General features: G+C 30.4%; 1 protein-coding gene across 1 annotated transcript in view; it reads left to right on the forward strand.

Annotated features, from left to right (window-relative positions):
* LOC145323275 (3',5'-cyclic-AMP phosphodiesterase 4C-like) overlaps window positions 1-21,478 on the forward strand; it is a 325,817-nt gene that overhangs the window by 8,715 nt on the left and 295,624 nt on the right. The window contains exons 4-6 of the mRNA XM_080165721.1: window positions 2,522-2,568; window positions 3,394-3,485; window positions 4,397-4,454. Of these exons, the coding sequence (XP_080021847.1) occupies window positions 2,522-2,568; window positions 3,394-3,485; window positions 4,397-4,454 (197 nt within the window). The remainder of the gene's footprint in view (window positions 1-2,521; window positions 2,569-3,393; window positions 3,486-4,396; window positions 4,455-21,478) is intronic.

Here is a 21,478-nt window from a genome sequence, read left to right on the forward strand (position 1 = left end):
TACAAACTCTGTGTATTCAATTAACAAACAAGTGTTAGTTGTTTGTGGTCAATGCTTTATTCATTCAACTAGTGGCTGCACCCTAAGCCTCAAGGGGTCTTTTTCCAGTTTTCTTTCCTTATTCTTAGATACTGTACTTTTGCTGTTCCAGATATTTGACGTAACATAACAGTAACCAAGCAATATAAATAAGAATAATATAATAAAAAACTATAAAAAAAGAAATTTTAAAGATAGATAAACCATAAAGCCAAATTCTTAGATTTTAAACTATAATAGAATTAAAATCTCCTTTAAGATTGTTAGAAATGGACTCTGAGAGTTGAGACATTCTCAGAAGCTGCCGTGACTTGGTCAGACATGTTCTAATGGAAATTGACAAAAGAATACTCTTCATTTACCATATTCAGAGAAAATGATATTTAATTTTTTTTGTATAATTCAAATATTGAAAGATCGTAGTTTTAAATTCACAAATTTTATTGGTTGTTTGATTGGGTAATTTTGTTTATCATCATAGCCTATGTACACATCAATTTATCGTCCATTGTCTTATCTCTCAAGATCCTTGGGTTAATGTCAATATAGCTTTAAAACTTAAATCTAAACTACAGTAAATCTTAAAGAACAAAAAGTCCGTTTTCCATACATGCTATTTTTTATTTAATATATCCGGGAAAATATTGTCTCCTTACGGCAGCTGTTCCATTCTTATTCAGTGTGAGTCCAGATCAGGAAATATCAAAATCAAATTTAAACTTTTCACAATTCTATCAAATCTTTTAACATACACCTAGAGCAGAGAAATCTTGTGAATACGTGTGTATATATTCTACATACATATTGTATATTTTCAAAACAGTTTATTTACATGCAACATTTAATTTATTGAAAAATACGTTAACATTTAAAGAAGATTATTTATTAATATAAAAATGCGAAGATATCCCCTAAGTATGAAGCGGTTTGTTGGTATCTCGGATTAGTAATTAAAGAAATAATGGAGATAATGGACGAAAAGGCATTTATATACCTATCCTTTTTTAAAAAAATTTTAACCTATTAAACAATGTAGTAAGCTTCACAGTGAAAAATTCTTATATGCCCAGGGAAGTTTTTAACTATTTTCGGAAAGGATACCTTCACCCTCCCAGTAAAAAATGACTCTCCCCCCCCCCCAAATATTTAAATATTTTTGTAGTTTTTTTAAAATTGAATTTGGGGGAAGGGTTGGTTCGACTTTTCCCCATACCAATTTAAAAGCACCAAGAGACTTCTAGGGGAGTAGCCGCTAGTAATTATTAAGACTTTATTATGGTCTTTAATATATAATTTTACCTTCAGCCTAATATAAATAAGACTGATGGCTAGTGTACAAAGAATTCATGTATAGAAAGTATTGGCACAATAATGGAAAATAGTTTTGCTTGCAAATTACATAACTCCAGATAATAGAATCACAAAGTTTCTTTTCTAACAACTATTTATACTGTAACAGTTAGGCAGATGAAAAATCTGCTTCTCTTAAGAAAATAAATGTATGGGGCGTAACAATATATACGAAAAAATGAAAGGATCTTTAATAAAAAAACGCTTTAAAAGTTTTTATTGATCCATCTCAATCCAGGCTACTTTATCGAACTAACATCTTTGTACAGGCCAACAATATATTTAAAAGCAAAGCTCAACAGAAACAATTAGATAAGCCACCATGTACAAATATAGAGTATCAACGCATTTATTGTTTAGCAAGCATAAAAATATATGTTACATTGATAAGTTTGAAATCGACAGTAATAAATTTTAACATAACAAAATAATGGATCTGTTACAAATCGTTTTAATTTAAGTAAAGAAGTGTTTTTTAACCTTCTCAACAATATGTAATACAAAGTATTGATCCTTTGAATAAGATTACATATTCTTACAGGCTGTAGCAAGGAGGATATGGATAAACCTTCCCAAAAAACATAAAATCCATATGTGAGCATGTGAGGTAGGACAAGAAAGGCGTATTAAAAGCTATCATAGTAAGCACAGTAATAGTTAGCAGAAGTTAAAGTTTGGATAGATAGGTCCCCAGGAATAAGGTTTAGCCAAAAAGCGAAATAATTCTTAAATAATATTTGGGGGGCAGATAAAAAGGTCGCCAATTCAACTATGTGTCCCCCCCTTTCCAACGACAGCTTAAAATCACGTATATGTTTTGTGATTTTTTCTCAAATTAATTTCGTTGTTGGTATAAAGTTATAAACTGATAGTGCCCCATAAATGAAATGAAAATGAGGGGTTTCTATGCTCGACCTTTCGTTTTGAGTGTTTATACTTTAAATTAATAATCTTAAACTTTTCAACATGAATAAAATAAATGATGTTAGCTTTCGAATAGATTTATTAAAGGAGCTTAAAGAAGATACAAACATATTTTGCTTTTTTTAAAGAAATGCAATGCAATTAACACTATTTTTTGCAAAGTAAAATAGTGACAGGCAGTATTCAATTAATGTTTCACTTCTAACAGAAAAATGCATTTCCCAAGAAAAAGAAGAACTCTCGCACCTCGGAAAGGTAAATCCTATACTATGAAGTAGTAAGTTGTGCGTAAGTAAGTCCGCTAAGATCTCGTAAACAGTGGGAAGATTGTTCAACAATTTTTAGAGTATTGGAATGTGGATTGCGTCATTTTTTTATTACCCCCCCCCCCCCTAAAAAAAAAAGATAATAATTGTAATTCTCTCAAAGAACCCTCATAAAAATAAAGGGACAAGTCACCTTTATTCTATAAAAATTGTTTTGATGTATGTATTTTTTAAGAATTTTAAAGAGAAAAGTATAAATTATGTTTCTGAGGCTAAAGAAGCAGCCACAAAGTACAACAGTTCAAAATTTATATGGCAAATATAAAATAATTGAGTTAATGAAAAATAATTTGCTGAAGATAATTGTATTAATTTTCATATAGTAAGCTATTTATGATTTTTTCTCTCAATATTGAGAAGTATTGTAAAAAGAAACAGTTATCCTTATTGTAATTATATCTTTCTTGTACGTATATTGCTTTATGTTGATTTACGCAGCTCTAAAATAAAACATTCAGATTTTGAATTGCTTATGACTGCATAGTTGATTTAATCAGAGAGAGAGAGAGAGGGAACAATGGATTACACTAGTCCCCAAAGTTTTATGATAAGGTTTCTTGTTCGTTGGCTAAACAACTTTTGGGACTTGAGTAAATTTTGATTGGTTATTAAGTTAGGTGTTCAAACGTTTCAACCACTAATTTTAATCTACAGAAAGGTTTATTTTATTTATCAACATTGAGGATGTACATCAATTTATTGCCCATCGTCTTATCCCTTTAGATCCCTGGATTTTAATAATAAATTTAATTAGGAGATATAGTAGTGGCGCACATAGTGGAGGGGAGGAGTCTAAATTAGGGAGACAGGAGGAGACTACAGACGAGTTGCAAGAGACCAATCCAGGTAAATTACAAAAGAACAATAAAATTTAAATAAAAAGTTATTTTCTAGTTAGAAAGCGTTTAAAAACAAGTTGATCGCTTACGATTGATTACTTTGGTACATATTGTTAATTTCTAGGAAACAGCGTATAGTGTCCAATAAAAAAGTCATAAAATACAAATGACCAATGATAGGCCATTATACATTGTAATTAACCATCGGTAAATTGTATACTGGCCAATCATTTGTTACTTGTATTGCATGACGTCATTTTTTATTGGACACTATACGCAGTTTCGATTTCTAGATTTAAGCAAAAAATAAGCATAACATTGTAGAGTTTTAGACAGCTTGACTTCAACATAACATTTGACTTCCCCCTCAGAGATTATTTATAAATATAAATATAATAAATCTAAAGTAATTTTGTCCAGTTACACAGTTAAAGATCAACCCGCGATCGTGGCTCAACACTTAGCGCATCCGCTCGTCGCCGGAAAGGTGATAGGTTCGAATCTCCGGCCGACACCGTGTCATAACTAAAGACGTTAAAAATGGTTCATACTGCTGATATGTCAGATGTGCGACATAAATAGTAAGTGTAGGGGGGGGAATGCCTTGGCCCATAAACAGGTGCAACTCATTACCATGCACAGTTAGGATATCTCAGACAAAGGTCGTGCAATCAAAGGGTTGGTTGTCTAATGGATGTTACTTAACCTAAGAGTATCGCATCCAATTACACGCGGATGATGCTCTGGAATCTGGATTCTCTAGATGATCACTTAAAATCGAAGGATAATCCCGCCCTTACGAGGTAATGGTAATGTAAAGATCAAAATACATTTATAATAATGAAACTGAAATATCTATTTTTATACGATGTAACTATGTCATATTTATTAAATATTTAATTTTCGTCCAATTTGTAGAAGGCTGGTGTGGAGTACACCGTGCCTCTTGGCCTCTAGCAAGACTCAGAATTTTAAGGTAAGACTTTTTTATTATGCCTAATCATCACAGACAACAGTTTCATTAAAATATCAAACGATATTTAATATTTGGTATAAAAAGCTAAACTTTTGAAGTTGAATAAAAGATTATGATTATTATATAAGAAGCAAAAAACTTAAATCTATCAATGGCGGCAAATATAGAATATTAGTTCTTTTTAACCCTTACAGATCGGGCCCCTATTCCCACCTTAATAGATCGGGGGGGGGGGGGTCATATTGACCCCCCCCTCTATCTCGGCTTCTGTTACAGATAAAGACATAAAATTTTTTTCTGGTGGTTCATATGTATTTTTAGAGAAAATTACTTTTTCTAGTCATAGCGGTCAGGCCGCTCCTTAGCCGCTTTTTAGCGGCCAGCTGCTAAATTTTAAAACAGCTGTAGAGCGGCCAATTTTGCAGCTAGGATGACCAAATTTTAGGACGAACTTTTATTTTTCATGACAAAAAAATTACTTTTTCTGATCATCGCCGAAAAACGGCAAATAACGGAAACCGTTATTTTCGGCGGTTACGGCGGTAAAACGGCGGTTGGCGTCGCCAATTAATATTTTTATCTGTTTATTGTTGCTCAAGGATTTACCAAAAAATTTTTTAGGTCTCTAGCTGTAATAGAAGCCACGATATTCATGATATATCTGTAGTAAAGGCCGGACAAAAATCGGTCATAAAGTCGGTCAGGGTGCGGTCAAACGGTCATAACACCACTTTTCTCATAAGGTCATTGATATCTCAGTATTCACCAAAAAAATTTTAGGTTTCTACCTTATACACAAAAGTCATAATGTAGAAATTTAGAATTTTTTTTAAATTTTGGTGCTACCCAACCGACTTTGACCGGACACCACGACCGACACAGACCAGATATCCTGACAAAATCAACTCTTGCCGACGTATAATTACTAAACATAAAAAGTCATGAAGTCACAACTCTCTATCTTACCTACAAAAAAAATGACATTGAAAAAACTAGAGGGGGGGGTCAATATGACCCCCCCCCCCCCGATCTGTAAGGGTTAAGAAAAGGAAAAATTGTCTAACATAAAAATCGTCTTCCTTTTAGGTTTCTCGGAAAATTATTGTCATTACATAAACTTTAATAATACTAAAGGATTAAATATTAGTATATTTTGCGTTAAAATTTCGTTTGTCTCCAAATGATTAAAGTTTTTAAACAAAAATAGGTATATTTTCAGAGACCAATAGAATGAATAATTCTTACAATTTATTTTGCGTAACAAAAATTTAGAAAAAATAATTTATTTCCAATATATAATTTACCGAAAAAATAAAATTTGCTATGTAAGCAATATCGATTTTAATAATCTACAGTTTCTGAAAAAAAAATATTTTTCTTTATTATTTAATCCATTTAAAACTTTTTCTGTATACTTGTTTTTACAACTGCACAGTTGCAATATCAAATAAGCAATAAAAAGTCTTTCTGAAGTGAAAAAAGTAGATTTCAGCCAGTTGTGACGTAAAGAGTTTTATAGTTACTAAGTTTTTTATAGCACTTCTACCCTATAAGTTGGGTATGTTCGTACGCAACTACCTCACTTCTTCCAAATAAATTAAAGATATTGACTATATCTTCCAGTCAGATTTTATAAAGTGAAATTTTGGTTCTTCACATAAATGGACAAAAAATAGACTCAATATATAAACTGTACTAGCGGATGCGCCCCTAGCCCCCTAACTTCCATATTAGAAGCAATATGGAGTGGCAGAAAAAAATAGCCTAAAACCATCCCGGGACTTATGTGAAACTAATCTGAAAAGAAGAAATCAATTGGTTCAGTTAAAATCAAAATCTTAAGCTAGAGACAAAAAAGCTTACTACTTTATTTAATAGGATATATAACTTTAGCTTATGATTAGTTCGCTACTTTTGAATACAATTGTACTTTTTACTTTATTTGTTATTATAAAAGTTTTGTGTGATTCTCCTCGCTAAAGCAAAGTTGTTAGACTACCGTAAACCTTGGCTTAGGACGAAAATAACGATAAACAAAAATTCAGAGTATTTGGCACATTCTTTTGTGAAAATAGTGTATATAATATTTTTCTTAAATCATAGTTTTCTATTTTTATAATTTTTAAAAGCGAACCTTTTCTATAATTAGGATCGGTCCGTCCGTCATAGAGAGTTAGCTCTTTTCGTTAATTTAAACAGGTTAGAATTGTCTTATAGATTCCAAACTTTGCATGATGATTTCTGTAGTAGTTAGGTACAATTTAAAAAGCGTAGCAACTCTATAATCAATACCAGAATGTCCGTACGTCCATTTGAAACATGTCGATTTTTAACTTTTTTGACAACAAATTTTTGTATGTTAAAATTATCCGATTCTTCTGATTTTTTGAAAACTGATTCCTATTACAACAAGGTACAATGTTATAAGCAAAGCACCTCTATAAACAAGTCCCAAAAATGTAAGTATGTCCTTAAACAGTATCGTCTATTTATGCAGTTTTGCAACAAATTTACTAACAATATTGTTTGTACTGATGTATTAATATTCTGATAATTCAGTTCTGACAATCTACAAGTGTTAATGTTCGTTTGTCCTTCCATTTCAGAGCTTCGCTTTTATGGATGTTGTCATCCTTGTTTCCTAAAGAATATTAAAGACACTTTTTGAGTGAATAATTAGAAAAAAACCTGTATTTGTCCGTAGTTTGTGAGAAAATAAAAACTTGAAAGCCTTCTACAGAAATCAAAATGAAAAGTTAAAAAAGATTAAATTTATTTTGTTAGCCCCGAGGAACCGAAGGTCTGGGTTAACAAAACTGGTATTAATTTTATGATTTTTAATTTATTATTCGTAGAAAATTGTCTTTTATACGATGCTACACATGATTTTTCAGTATGGCTGAAAACCGGTTCTAATCCTAGAAAAAGATATTTCGGTACAATCCTAATATTTTGATGCGTAAAACAAATAGTAAATCTATTGGTGGAATATAAACACGATGACATGAATAATTACACTGTTAGCTCTTTGTTAAATAGTAAAATATACGCATTCAAAAATAGCTTTAATAAAATTCTGTCGCTACCTATTGTTTTATACTATAAAAGTTTTCTGTTTGAACAATTTAACCGTACTCTTATAAGTAGAACAAATTGTATGAAATGAAATTATTAGATAATAATCTTTGCTTGACATGTAACGTAAAAGCAGACACTGATCATTCAATTATGGAATGCTACTTCCCTAGTTATTTTACGCATTGTCTCGCATTATTTCTTGATAATTACTACAATGATGGTAAACCAGATTTTATTTTTTTGAAAGAAAACTTTTATCTGTTCAATATACATTTTCCTGTATATCAAAATGATGAATATATTCAAATTAGTATTTTAACACTTATAGCAAAAGACATATCATTAAAAATAAGCAAGGATGAACAAATATTGAAATTCAACGATTTTAATTGTTTTGCTCAGACAGTGTTTATTGCTCAATTTGCTTCTAAAATTCTTAATAACACTGGAATTAATAGTAACTTAATTGACAAATTTATTGATTATTTGATGCTCAGTAAAAATAATGTTCACTTATTTCGCATTAGTTAGATATTATAATTTACAATATTGTATTATCATAACATGATAATTATACCAAATATTAAATGTGTTTAATTTGTTTCATTGAAATAAATTTTAAAACAACAACAAAACACAATTATTTGCAATTTCAATTTTCTATTTTCTACTCTTATTATTAATGAAATGCGCCTGGCACAACAGCAGGTATTAATTAACACTTTCAATAAACTTTTCTGTCGTCGAAATCATACATAGACGTCCAAAGTAGGGGGGAGGGGGATAAAGTGGTGTTTACCCCCCTCAACTTTTATACCATTCTTTCTACCCCCTTGAAAATTATATAAAAAAAACAAGGATGACAACATCCATAAAAGCGAAGCACTGAAACGGTAGGACAAACGGACATTAACACTTGTAAAGTGTCTAAACTGAATAATCAGAATATAAAAGTATAAGAGTCGAAGCAAAATTCTAAGTAAATTTGTTGAAAAACTGCTTGATACAGGATAATGTTTTTGGACATACTTACGTTTTTAGGACTTGATTATAGAGTTGCTTCGCTTATAATATTGTTCTTTGTTGTCCCAGGAATCAATATACCAAAAATCAGATCAAACGGATAATTAGATCACATAAAAATTTGTTTTTAAAAAAGTAGAAAATCAACATGTTTAAAATTGGACATACGGACATTCTGGAAATGATTATAGAGTTGCTACGCTTTCTAAATCGTATCTAACTACTACAGGAATCATCATGCAAAGTTTGAAATCGATAGGACAATTCTAACATGCTTAAATTAACGAATAAAAGCTATCTATCTCGGACGGACGGACGGACGTACGGACCGACCCTTATTATAGAAAAGCTTCGCTTTTAAAAACATTAATAAACCCCCTCAAAAAGGCTTCGACGTACTTAGCAGTAATCCATTCAGTTATTAAAATAAAGTATAAACACCATATTTTAAAATTTAAAAAAAACATTAAAAAAATACTCAGCGCAACTATCAAGAATTCTTAAAATTTTTTTGATATAAATAACAGTTAGGGAGTTGAATCCATTTTTATAGAAGCAGAAATATAATCTATGATTATGGTTTGGACCCTCTAAAACTGTAATCTACCTTTCCACTTTCCCCTCTCTTGGTGAAGATATCTTCAACGCCGATACGATTTTTGAAATGTAAGATTCTACTTTCCCTTCTCTTGGTGAAGATATCTTCAACGCCGATACGATTTTTGAAATGTAAGATTCCACTTTCCCCTCTCTTGGTGAAGATATCTTCAACGCCGATACGATTTTTGAAATTTAAGATTCCAATTTTGCCTCTCTTGGTGAAGATATCTTCAACAAGAGAGACAAAAGTGGAATCTTATATTTCAAAAATCGTATCGGCGTTGAAGATATCTTCACCAAGAGAGGGGAAAGTGGAAGGGTAGATTACAGTTTTAGAGGGTCCAAACCATAATCATAGATTATATTTCTGCTTCTATAAAAATGGATTCAACTCCCTAACTGAATAATTTATCATCTACAGTATTTTAAAAAGGAATTACCAATCTTCTATATCAATTTGTAAATATTACTACTTTAATCAACCGCATATAGACCAACGAATTTTCCGCTTAATTGTAAATACTACATAAAAATATAACGCATAATTACCCGCATAAAAGTTAATATTTGCATTATTTTATTGCAACATAGCTTTGTTAATTATCGACCTCCTGGCAATATACATTTATAGGTTATCAAAGATGCAGGGAAAGATTATTGAAATAATTTTTTCCCACATTAAAGGAAACCTTTATCAAGACGAACAAAAAAGGAAGTGTCAATATTTTGATAAACAATTTTTAAAAACTAAATATATTACATATTAGGTATATAAATTTCAAATAGTATTAATAATATTAGAATTTTCATCTTTAAAATTGGTAATTATTATTATTTTTTCATTTTCTAGTTAGCTATCCCTGTATCCCGTCTGTTAATAATATTGTGTGTTTATTATTTCTCATGACAGCTTCATTTTTCAAAATAATATTCAAGTACTTTGTTGGTATAATTTGCCCAGCTGAATAATTTTAATATGTTTATGACAAACAGAAAATATTGCATTCTTAATTCTACTACTTTGAAGTTCTTAAAAACATAAAAACTGTATATAAAACAAGAACAAAAACGGCCATAGATGCCAAGATGGATAGGTATATGACTTAATATAGATAAAATAGCATATATGCATACAGCACATGTTTAAAAAAGGTGAGAACTAAAAAAAATATATTAGTGCACAATCTATTCTTTTATCATCAAATTGATGGGAAAAAAATGTCAACTAAAGACTAAATTGAAAAAAGGATACTTATCTCACGTAATGGAACTCTATTAGCTGTATACAACATACCCTAGGAAAGAGTTAGTGAGGGAAGCCGATACTAATAGAGATGCTATGCATAAAAAATTTCGTTTCCCAGAAAATTGGTTTAATACACAAAAGAAATCTGACATAGAATTATTCTCAGTTAAGCTCACATGAAACAACTTCTTCAATAGAAGAAAGAATAAGTGGGACAAAATAAGAATTGGGGATCTCTCTCTCTCTCTCTCTCTCTCTCTCTCGAGAGAGAGAGAGAGAGAGAGAGAGAGAGAAATAGAGAGAGAAATAGAGAGAGAGAGAAATAGAGAGAGAGAGAAAGAGAGAGAGATAAATAGAGAGAGAGAGAGAGAGAGAGGGAGAGAGGGGTGAAAGAGAAAGATATAGCAGTAGAAAGATTAACAAGGGAAAAATGCATATGTTGGAAAAATGGACAGATTAAATCACTAACAGAAGAACCTGGTCCTAGAAATTTAATAAAGGTTTTATGATTAATATTAAGTAAATATGGATGGTTTCATATCGAACTTTTGAACTTTTTAGGCTTATTTTGATTAGGATAAATAAAAAGTCATAATAGCATGTAGGTATAAGGTTACCCCTAGAGGCTAAGAATTAAAAATAAAGAGAGGGGGAGGGGCTGGGATTCGTTTGCCAAAAATTATTTTGAGTGAAAGCACAATATTAACAGACAATTTTAAGCTTATTTTTTTGCAATAAAAAATTTGTTATTAAGTGAGAATTTATTTGATGAGTACTTCAACCAACTAATTCTAGTTTTATAAAAAAAATCCTTCAAATTCAATCATTTGTACAGTTAAAACTTATAAACTCTTTGAATTCGAGACAATGTATCAGAATAGAAGCTTTGAATGGTGGGGGGAAGCAAATAATCTCTAACTTAAAAGAGAAGGAATCAAACTAAGAAAAGGGTATCTTTAAAGGAAGGAGTTAAAGGGAAAGGATTAAATATCCGTGGTTTTAAAGGTTAGAGTATGCAGAGAAGAGGGACTTTAGAAATTATGGGGATGAATGGGAGGGGGGTATAGGATTACCTGTAGAACAGTATTGGGATCTTGACTAATACCCCGGGTTGGCACCATTTCCATGAACTAGTGTGCAGTCTAATATATACAAAATAATCGCAAAATATTTTGCAAATGATTGTACATATTACAATCATATTTTCAGCAAATAATTGTATTTTTAATAGTAAACATTTATTTCACTTATATATGGTATAATGCTGAACAAAACAATTTGTTTCAATAGGGATCATTTTATCTGGCTGCAAAGATGCAGGCAATACAAAGTTCCTGTAAAAGGCTATTTGTGGCTTTTTGTTGGGAAATGAATAATATTTTTTTTTTAACAATAATGAAGATTATTTCATTAAAGCAAAAACAATGACATTGTACAAACTAAAAAAATATATCTAAAAAAGATTAGAAAGTCAAATTTAAAATTGGTTGAACAGTATGAGAACTGATCTATATTTGGATAATGTTTATATATGTATATTTTATTATACATAAGAATCCACCTGGCCTGATCCTAAACCCTCATCTTATACATACACTTTGACTCTAAATGTCATATTTCTATATCAAAATATATAATTTTAAGACTTATACAGCATGGTAAAATTATGTATTTAAAGAATTGGTGAATAGTCAATATATAAATAATATAAGGATTTAAAAACTTTAATACTTAAACTTTGTTAAAAATAGTCATGTTAATTTAAATATATGCATTTAAAGATTGTTTAAACATAGACTATGAAAATTGAGCCACGAAAAATTATCTAAAAAATTTTGATTAAAAGAGTCTTAGGACCAAAAAATGTTTGTTTTATCTTCATCTAAAACTATATCGAGTTTCACCTGCCTTCGGAAATGAGGAAGAGAGAATGAGAATGAGAGAGAGAGAGACAGAGGTGACTATGGGCCACCAACCAGTCTCGGACTATCTGTCCTCTTGTCAACTAAATAACCAGGATTACAAGTGTCAAAGGCGCTGTGAATATCAAAAAATATATTTGAATTTATAACAGTGATTACTCTGACAAAAAGTGATTACACCAGGCATATTTTATAGATGTCATTATGATCTTTTTCAATTATCTCGTTTTGTATAATGAATAATAATTCATTATTTATGAATTTATAATTCTTTATTAATGATTTTTGAATAGAAAAAAGTCTAAAACTAATTTAGTCAAGTAAATAAAAGTTACTTGTTATTATGTAAATTAAGTTGTTTGTTTATTATTAAAGCAATATTGATTTTTTTAGAAGCTGGTTAAGGGTAACACATTTTTCTAAATTTTGTCGGATGAAAGGGCTGCTGATTGCGAATATTTTTTTGCCAACACAAATTATTAGGCGGATGTTAGCTTTCTTTGTTTATAATAGACTAGCGGCTACGCTCCTAGCATCTAGGTGCTCTGTATTCGAAGGGGCACAGAGGGGTAAGAAAATAGCTTAAAATCATTCCTGGACGTAGATCTAAAAATAAAATAGCCCAAAATCATCAGTGAACCTAAGTAAAACTTACTTAAACAAATCTATTTAGTAGTTTTCGAGATCTTAAACTTCAGACAAAAACCTTACTACTTTATATACTAGGATTGCATAATAGACGCAATACCTTAGGAATGTGGATTTATGACGGCTGATTAGCCTTGTAAATAAAAAAATTCCAGACAAAACTGAGACACATTAGTAAACAAATAATGGAAGAAGCTACAAGACAATTAATATGCTTAACCTTGTCTCATCTAATATATTATCTTTCATCACATAGAGATAGAGAGAGAAAGAAAGACCATTTCCGAATTAAGGACATAAATATTTAATCAATTTGATATTGTGGTTAGAAATTAAATATGGAACAGTTGAAGACAAATATAAGTTAGAAGTGAGAAAAATAAAAATACAAAAAGATGCACAATTTAATTTTGGAATTATTATATTTTTTAATTAATTGATAAAGATTGGGTATATTAAGGAGAACCCGCAAATTAGAAAGAGGCATACGCAGAGAGTTTTGGCATACTTTAAACCTAGGAAAAAAATGTATTAAGTATTGTATTTCATTTTTCTAAAACACTTTTTGTAAAACTAGCGAATGTGCCCCTAGCATCTATGTGCTCTGGATATAAAAGGTAGAGAAGAGCAAAAAATTAGCCTAAAACCATCTGAAAACATAAATCTAGAAATAGAGTAGCCTAAATCCACACCTGGACACATGTGGAGTTTCTATAAAATGGAAAACCTATCGGTTAAGAAGTTATCAAATCTTGAGCTTCAGACATACTAACTACTTTATATAACAGGACTAGCAGCTGCGCCCCTAGTATATGGTAAGAAAAAGGCTGAAAAATAGCCTAAAGCCATGCTAAGGCTCAAACATGAAAATAAAATAGCCTAAAACAATCCCAGGATCTAAAAATGAAAACTCAACTAGTTCAGTAGTTTTGAAATCTTAAGCTTCAGACAAAAAAGCCTTACTACTTTAAATAATAAGAGGAAGAGGATATACTAATGAAGTCGTGTGTAAACACTTGAAAGCATTTTTTCATTCAAATCTAAAACATTATCTTTTCAAGTGAAAAATGAATAGTAATAAAATTCTTTGATTTGAAGATAAAATGCATCCATTTAATAGAGTAAATTGAGATAGAATGCAAAAATCAATTGTATTAACCGATCACAAACGTTTTTTTTATACCTAGGGCATACGGCAACTTAATTAAAAGGCTATAAAACAAAAAAAAGTTTTTAATTTTGTGTGTGTAGAAAAAACTACATTTCCCAAAAATATCTGAAAATCCAAGGATTTATTTTGTATTTTGCACTTGCTACAATTATTATCGATAGGTATGAATGCTACTTACTCATATTTTCATTTCCAGTTATGCTATTAAAATCTTAAGGGGGCGTTTAGGAACTTTAATTGTGTTGATTATTTCCTTACCATCGTATTTTGTAAAATTATTTTACTTCAATAAATGTTATATTTTTAATTGATTTATTACAAAACTATTGATAAAATGTCATATTTTTAATTATCATATATGTTAGTTATTATTTACTTAATATCAGATAGTTTAACATGAATGCATATCTAAAATTTTCTTTACATCAATAAGCCAAAATATTATAAAATCTAAAGTGCTTATTAAATATTTATTGGAAAATTGTTATGCTTGGAAGATTTTTTCTACATGTATTTGAAAACATTTTTATGATATTTTATGTTCACTGTAACAAAAATTAATGAGGTCAATTAAGATGTTAATTGAACAAGAAAGAATGTGTCCCAATGTATTGTAAATGAGGAAAAAAATACATAAAAAAATCTTATAGTCATCACTGCATGAAAGAAAATTTACCAATATAACTCTTTTTTTCTGACCATTCCTTTAATGAATAGTTTCAAGAAGTTTAAATAATCTTATCACTTATTAGATACAAGTGGTTGTGCCCCTAGCATCTAGGGCCTTCGTATTTAGAGGCTAGGGGATAAAAAGGAAATTAGCCTAAAACCATCCCAGGACCCATGTGAAGCCTTCCTAAAGTGGATAATAAAATAAGGTCAGTAGTCATTGACATCTTAAGCGACAGAAAAAAATGTCTATCAAAAGTATAATAGAAATGAATTTATTATTACTTGGATCTCACACCACAATGTTATGTACTTGAAACTTGTAGTGGCCTAAATTAACGATCTCCCCCATCCCCCATTTACAACATCCCCTACCCTCCTATTCTATGAACAAACTGATCAAAAAATGACAGTGGAAATAGCAACCTAAATTGACGACAATTTTTCCACTACAGACTTCTACATACAGACAACACTCAATACTTGTAGATAACCTTTGCTACTCACAACAAACATATTTTGGAGAACACACAAATTTATTAACATTAGGCGGGGATATTTCATGATATTCATAATCAACTTTATGGATATCATGATACTTTTGTGTTGAATTATTTTAGACTTTAATTTCAATTAAAAATGTTAATTAATGCATTCATTTTATTAATGCAACAGAGCTACTTTTATTGTTATACCATTTTCCAGGAATGAAGGGAATAATTATTTGTTTATATAAAAAAACAATAATTAAAACTATTTTGTCCATAGAAGTGCATGAATTAAAATATTATAAGATTCTTTTGTAAATTGGTGTTTTTATATAAAAAAAGGATGAAAAAAACTGGAAAGACTTCAAACTATCCTATTAAAGAAAGTACTAAGGTTACTAAGTCTGAAGCTTAATATTTCGATAACCACTGAACCGATTAAGTTCTCCATTGTTATTAAGCTTTACATACTATAATGGAAAGTGAATGGAATGTAAAGTAATGGAAAGCAATTTTTCAGTCTTTTTTGCATTCCTTTATCTCTGATGTTATGCATTCTCGAGGCAACTTTGTTGAGGAAAAAGAATTAAAGAGAATATGTTAATGGGAGGGGTAATTAACCAATTTGTCCACCTGTCCACCTGGGCTTGTGCCTTCTAAAATGGATATCTTTCTAATGATTTACATATTCATCCCATATCCCTTTTTTCTTTGTTAATTTAATTTGTTAGTTTAGCTACGTTGCAAGTTCTGTGCTTTGTTTACTCTGTTTTGATTTTAATGTTATTGTGTTTGAAAATCCTCTACATTTTGCATATAATTTTTCCTGTCATTCCTCTTTGATTGTGTTGATATAGTACATCTGGGTATTTATATCACTATAAGGTTTGCCTATCCACCCTAATTGCCATCCACTTTTGTCAAAATTAAACCTTTTCCGCTGTCACAAACACAATTTATATTCATTTTCACACCCATGAATTTCAACGAGGCTGTTAAATTCACAGTTTTCATGACAAAAATGTACCTATTTTTATTATAATAAAATTAAGTATTTCAATTAAATGCCTGTAACTAATAAAACCTACAACTATTATTGCTTATAGTTAAACTAATCTACACAACAACTCGATAGGTAATAATATCCTCAGGGAGTAAGGGAGGGGACAATGGGCAATTAATTCAATTTAAGAGTTTTGAAGAAAGGCCATGAAAACCAGAATAATCCCGAAAATATGGTGGAAATTGTAAAGTGATTGTTGATTAAATCTAGAAAACCATAAACTAAGAAAAAAGTTCCAAGAAAAAAAGCAATCATTTGAAAATAAGATTACCAGTATTACAGACTGACATAACCATTCTGTAATTAATTACTAGAAATATCTCCCTGGATCTCTTCAGATGACAGGGAAAGAGAAAAGAGATTTGGGGGCAAGTGATGTGAACACGGAAAAAAGAGGCAGGCAGGCGTGTAGCTGGATTGTCAAGTATATGACCCGAACGCCTTCCTGCCCCTTTTTATCCTGTTTATTTCCCCCACCTCCCTTCTCCATTTCCCTTTCTCGTCTACTTTTAAAAAGGAGGTGGGGATGAAGGGAGTAAATTATAGTATGGGAGGGGGGCCGTGTATTTATATTTGAACTACTCTCTGTCTGCAAAACTATATATATTCAAAACTAACATAGCGAGTAATGGCATTTCTTGCGCAAGTCCCCGAACTCAGTCAGAAACTGCTAAATTCTTACACATTCCCTTTAAGCCAGTCCCCAAAGTCTGAGACTCCTAAAGATTGAATATTCGATCCATTGTCCCCTCCCTTACTCCCTGAATATCCTAATAGATTTGTATGTATAATTTTTATATGATCTTTTTTATCTCTTATTGGACTTTTATAAATCTTTTCTTGCACTGGTTCAGTAAATGCATTGGTTTGGAAAAAAATCTTTCAGAGGATTGAGTAAAATAGACATGGTTTAATTTCCCATGTCATCACAATATTTTTATTTTTTATTTACTTTAGATATGTGTACATTCTTAATGCTCCTATAGTGTTATTTTACAAACTATAAGTCGATTACTTGACGAATGAACAGTCAACAAGTCATTTATTTCCCATTTCATGTATGGAAAAGTTGGGAAGATTAAACAATTTTGCTCCCTCCTGTTTTAAAATGTCAGTGTTATCCTATCTGCAACTTCTTGTAAAATATTTTTTGTTCAAAACTTTTTTTCTTCTTGAAATCAGTGTTTACATACTTTTTATGTTATTAAGTAAGAATAATTATTTATAAGGAAACTCTTAATAGTGCCTATAAAAAAATTACGTCATACAATATTATGATCAGCTAATTCAAAGACTAAATTACCAATGGTAGGCCAATATACATTTTAACTGACCGATGGTAGGCCAGTAAGACGTAATTTTTTATAGGCACTATAAAAAGCTTCATTTACAAGAGTAACAACTATGTAAACTACAATTTTTTTATCTGCCCAGCCGTGGAAAATTTTATAATATGAGAAACGAGAAAAACCAAATTGGAAATGTTTCGGTGTCCCAACGATTATCAACCAAATTGATTTTTGGAAATTTGCAAAAGTTACAAAGCATTTTCTTTTCCCTGACAATAAATTAGATTTTATATGGATTTTAGGATTAATATGATTTTTCATTCTGTGAGCAAGAAAACAGTATTATTTTTTAGTAAATAATATTTTTTTGTATTTTTTCTTTAGAAAATTTAATATAGATTCTAATTTCTAGTTACTTTCAAAGATGTACATAAAACATAAAACAAGGGTGACAACATACATAAAGCGATGCACTATAAATAATGAAATACAAAATATTTGAATGAACGTTTTTACAAAGATTATAGCGTTGCTTCGTTTTCTAAATCGTACCTAGCTGTAAGGAATAATCAAGCAAAGTTTGAAAACGATAGGACAATTCTTTTCTTATTACTAGAAATAATATTTGCAATGATTAGGTTGATTATGATATCAGCCACGTTTTAACTAGTAGTTGGAATGAGACCTATCAGTCTTAGGCTTGTACTACATTCCCATCTACAATTTTGTGGAAACGAGGACAACAGTATACAAAAGTGTTATCGAGATGTATGAAATATCTTGTTACTTATATAACTTTGTTGAATACTTTCTAAAAAAATAATTTAAGTAGAATGATTTTGTCACTATTCTTATGCAGAGAGAAAGGGGACAATGGGCTGTTTATTACTCTAGTTCACAAAGTTTTAAAATAGATAATGTTTTCTTATTCGTCGGCTTAACACCTTTGGGAACTTCAGTGAATTTTGATTGGTTCGCTCATTAAGTTAAAGGTTCACCAATTTTAACCTAAAAAAGGGGCTTGTATATCATCATTTGGAATGTGCATCATTTATCGGCAATTGTCCCTTTGGATCTCTGATTCTTATGGTAGACATCACCTTGCTGTAGAGTTGCAACGCTCATAAAAAACGTGTAATAAACTATTGGTAAAGTTCTTATTGAATGAACGTATAAGAATTTCAGGGATAGTTGGATTTGTCAATAGAAATCAAATCAATTATCCTCCTCTAAAAAAAACCAAAAGTTTATTCTATTTCATTATTAGAAAGATTTTTTGTTGTAATTTAAGACTTCGATAACAGCTGAACCAATTAAATTCTCCATATTATGAAAGTTTCATATAGGTTCCCGGTATGGTTTTAGGCTGGTTGATTATTAGATTTAAGTCTTAGGATGGTTTCAGGCTAATTATGTGCTTTTATCTACTTCTATCCAGAGCTCCTAGATGCTAGGGGCACAGCTGCTAGACTTTATTTAATTTAAAACTATTAATGAAAGGATACAATAGAAGAAAATTATATATTCCATTTGACCATCCCTGCATCCCTTTGAAAGAATATATAATCTGGATTAATCAAGGATAAATACTTATCTTTCTTATCTCATTCTTTCAAGTATTTCAGGATACAGGAAATAGAAATAGAAGAATAGAAGCATATTCTGAACCCTTTTTTCGTCAAATCTAAGGAGGAACATTTCTAGCAGACAAAAGTATTGTTTACTTTTGACTCAAGCTGATGTGGATTCTTAAGAAATTATAGACTCGCTACTCGATAGTGAGGCAAAATTATTTTTGTGAAAAATCATCCAAAAGCACATTAAAAATCTACAAAAATTAAACAAAATCATATGTTAATAACCCTTTCAAGATTTTATTTAATTTTTGTAAATTTTTTTATTCGATTTTGGAGGATTTTTCACAAAAATAATTTTGCCTCACCAGCGAGTAGCCAGCCTAACTTTTTTTTAAAGAATCCACCTCGTTACTAAGCTTTCAAATTTAAACGAAATTTTTGGGCAATTAATTCTGATTCCGCAAAGCTTTCTACTAAGAAAATATACTGTTTACAGCTGACTTTTAACTATGTATGAAATGAAAAAAAACATGCATTCGTAACAAGATGTGTACAAAATTTTAACCAATGAAATTAAATGTATGTACCGATGCGATTCTCCTATTGGCTCAATCAGACATTCCTTCTCTTTCTTAGTACCTTTATTATACAGGACTAGGTAATTGGAGGATTAATTAATCCTCATCAAATAAAAAGACACAATCTATAAGTAGAATTGCAAGGCTTGTTTAATACGTTCTTCTAACTGACTGGGGTGATTACTCAAATCAACACGCATAAAAAGCTAATAAGGACAATGTTTTGTTATTTCTTTATCATAAATATTTAACAAATTAAAAGTATTACAAAGATTTCATCAGATTAAAATTTTTTGAGTCATTGAGTCAAACATGACATCTTAAAATATACATTTACAGTCAGACATGGGCGTGCACAGTTGATAACTTGTTTAAGGTTTTTTTAGCATTCAGGGTAAAAAAAATATTTGCGAAATTAAAAGGTTTTCATCATTATATAAAAGTAACAGTCGTTTTTACTGAATAATCCGATATGGTTCTCCTTTACAATGTAGCTTCTCATAGAGTTGGGATGGATTATAACTATAACCCCCCCCCCCCCCACTAAAAAAGCCCCTTAAAAAGTATTGTCATTTCTTTACCAAGAATGCTAATAAATCTTTTCTTAAAATGAAGTGACTACTCCTCTGTGAGAAGAAATTAAAGTTAGAACAGTGAGATAAAGGTTCTTTTTTTGTGACAAAGTGATAATGCTAGTGATTAAAAATGAATGTTCCTGGAAAGCTTAGGAATATATCCAGTTCTTACCTTTGTTTTACATCTATGTATAAAGTAACAGGATGTTTGTCTTTTTGTATGTACCATAGGATCTCGCTAACCGCTAGACCGATATTTTTCTTCTTAACAGAGAAGATTTTGATTTTTCTTTAAGAAGGTTTATATGTATTTTAATATCCAGCCTCCTAAGAGAAAAAAACCCACATTTTTTTTACTTTTTCTTTAAAACCTAACATGTAAAATAAAGGGTTGACACTCCCTACTTCCATCAAGTGGACCTAAAGGCCTCTTCCAGTTTCTTTATCAAAACTTGATCATGATGGTCTGTTGTTTACAAGCACAAAGGTCGCACGTAACTCTAATGCACAAAATTATTATAGCACATAAAGATGTTTAAGCTCTTGGCAATTACAAAATATATCATCCTTATTAATTACTAAAATGCAAGAAGCGCTTCATTTTGAATAATAATATAAATAAATCATTAAAACTAACCTTTTATATATGCTGTTCTTTAATAAATATGTCCACAAATTTGAGATTTTCTATCTAAAAATTTATGAAATTATTTACTGTAAAAACATCAACATTTCAATATAGCAAAAGCTGTTTTCGAGAAAAACTAAAATTCTTTTTATTTTTCTATGCTAAAATCGTTTATTGAATGATGTTTTTAGTGTGTGTAGGGGGGGGGGGGACTAATAGCCTAAACGTGGCCCTAACGATTTATAAACCTTCCCTAGAAAGCACATTGAAATCGAACCAGTCATTTTCAATTTTTTTGCTTCAGACAAAAAGCTTTACTCCTTATATTTTATAATTTACGCAGCGAGCCGTTGTTTTTGTAAAGTTAATAATCATTATTATTGATTCAAAATATATTGCTGTCTGAATTCTAATTGTACAATTCTTAAGCAAAAAAAATTAGGCCAAAGAAATTTAATTTTTTTTTCTC

This window comes from Acartia tonsa, chromosome 1 (assembly GCF_053477335.1).
Source record: "Acartia tonsa isolate MP-2025a chromosome 1, ASM5347733v1, whole genome shotgun sequence".
Lineage (NCBI taxonomy): Eukaryota > Metazoa > Arthropoda > Copepoda > Calanoida > Acartiidae > Acartia > Acartia tonsa.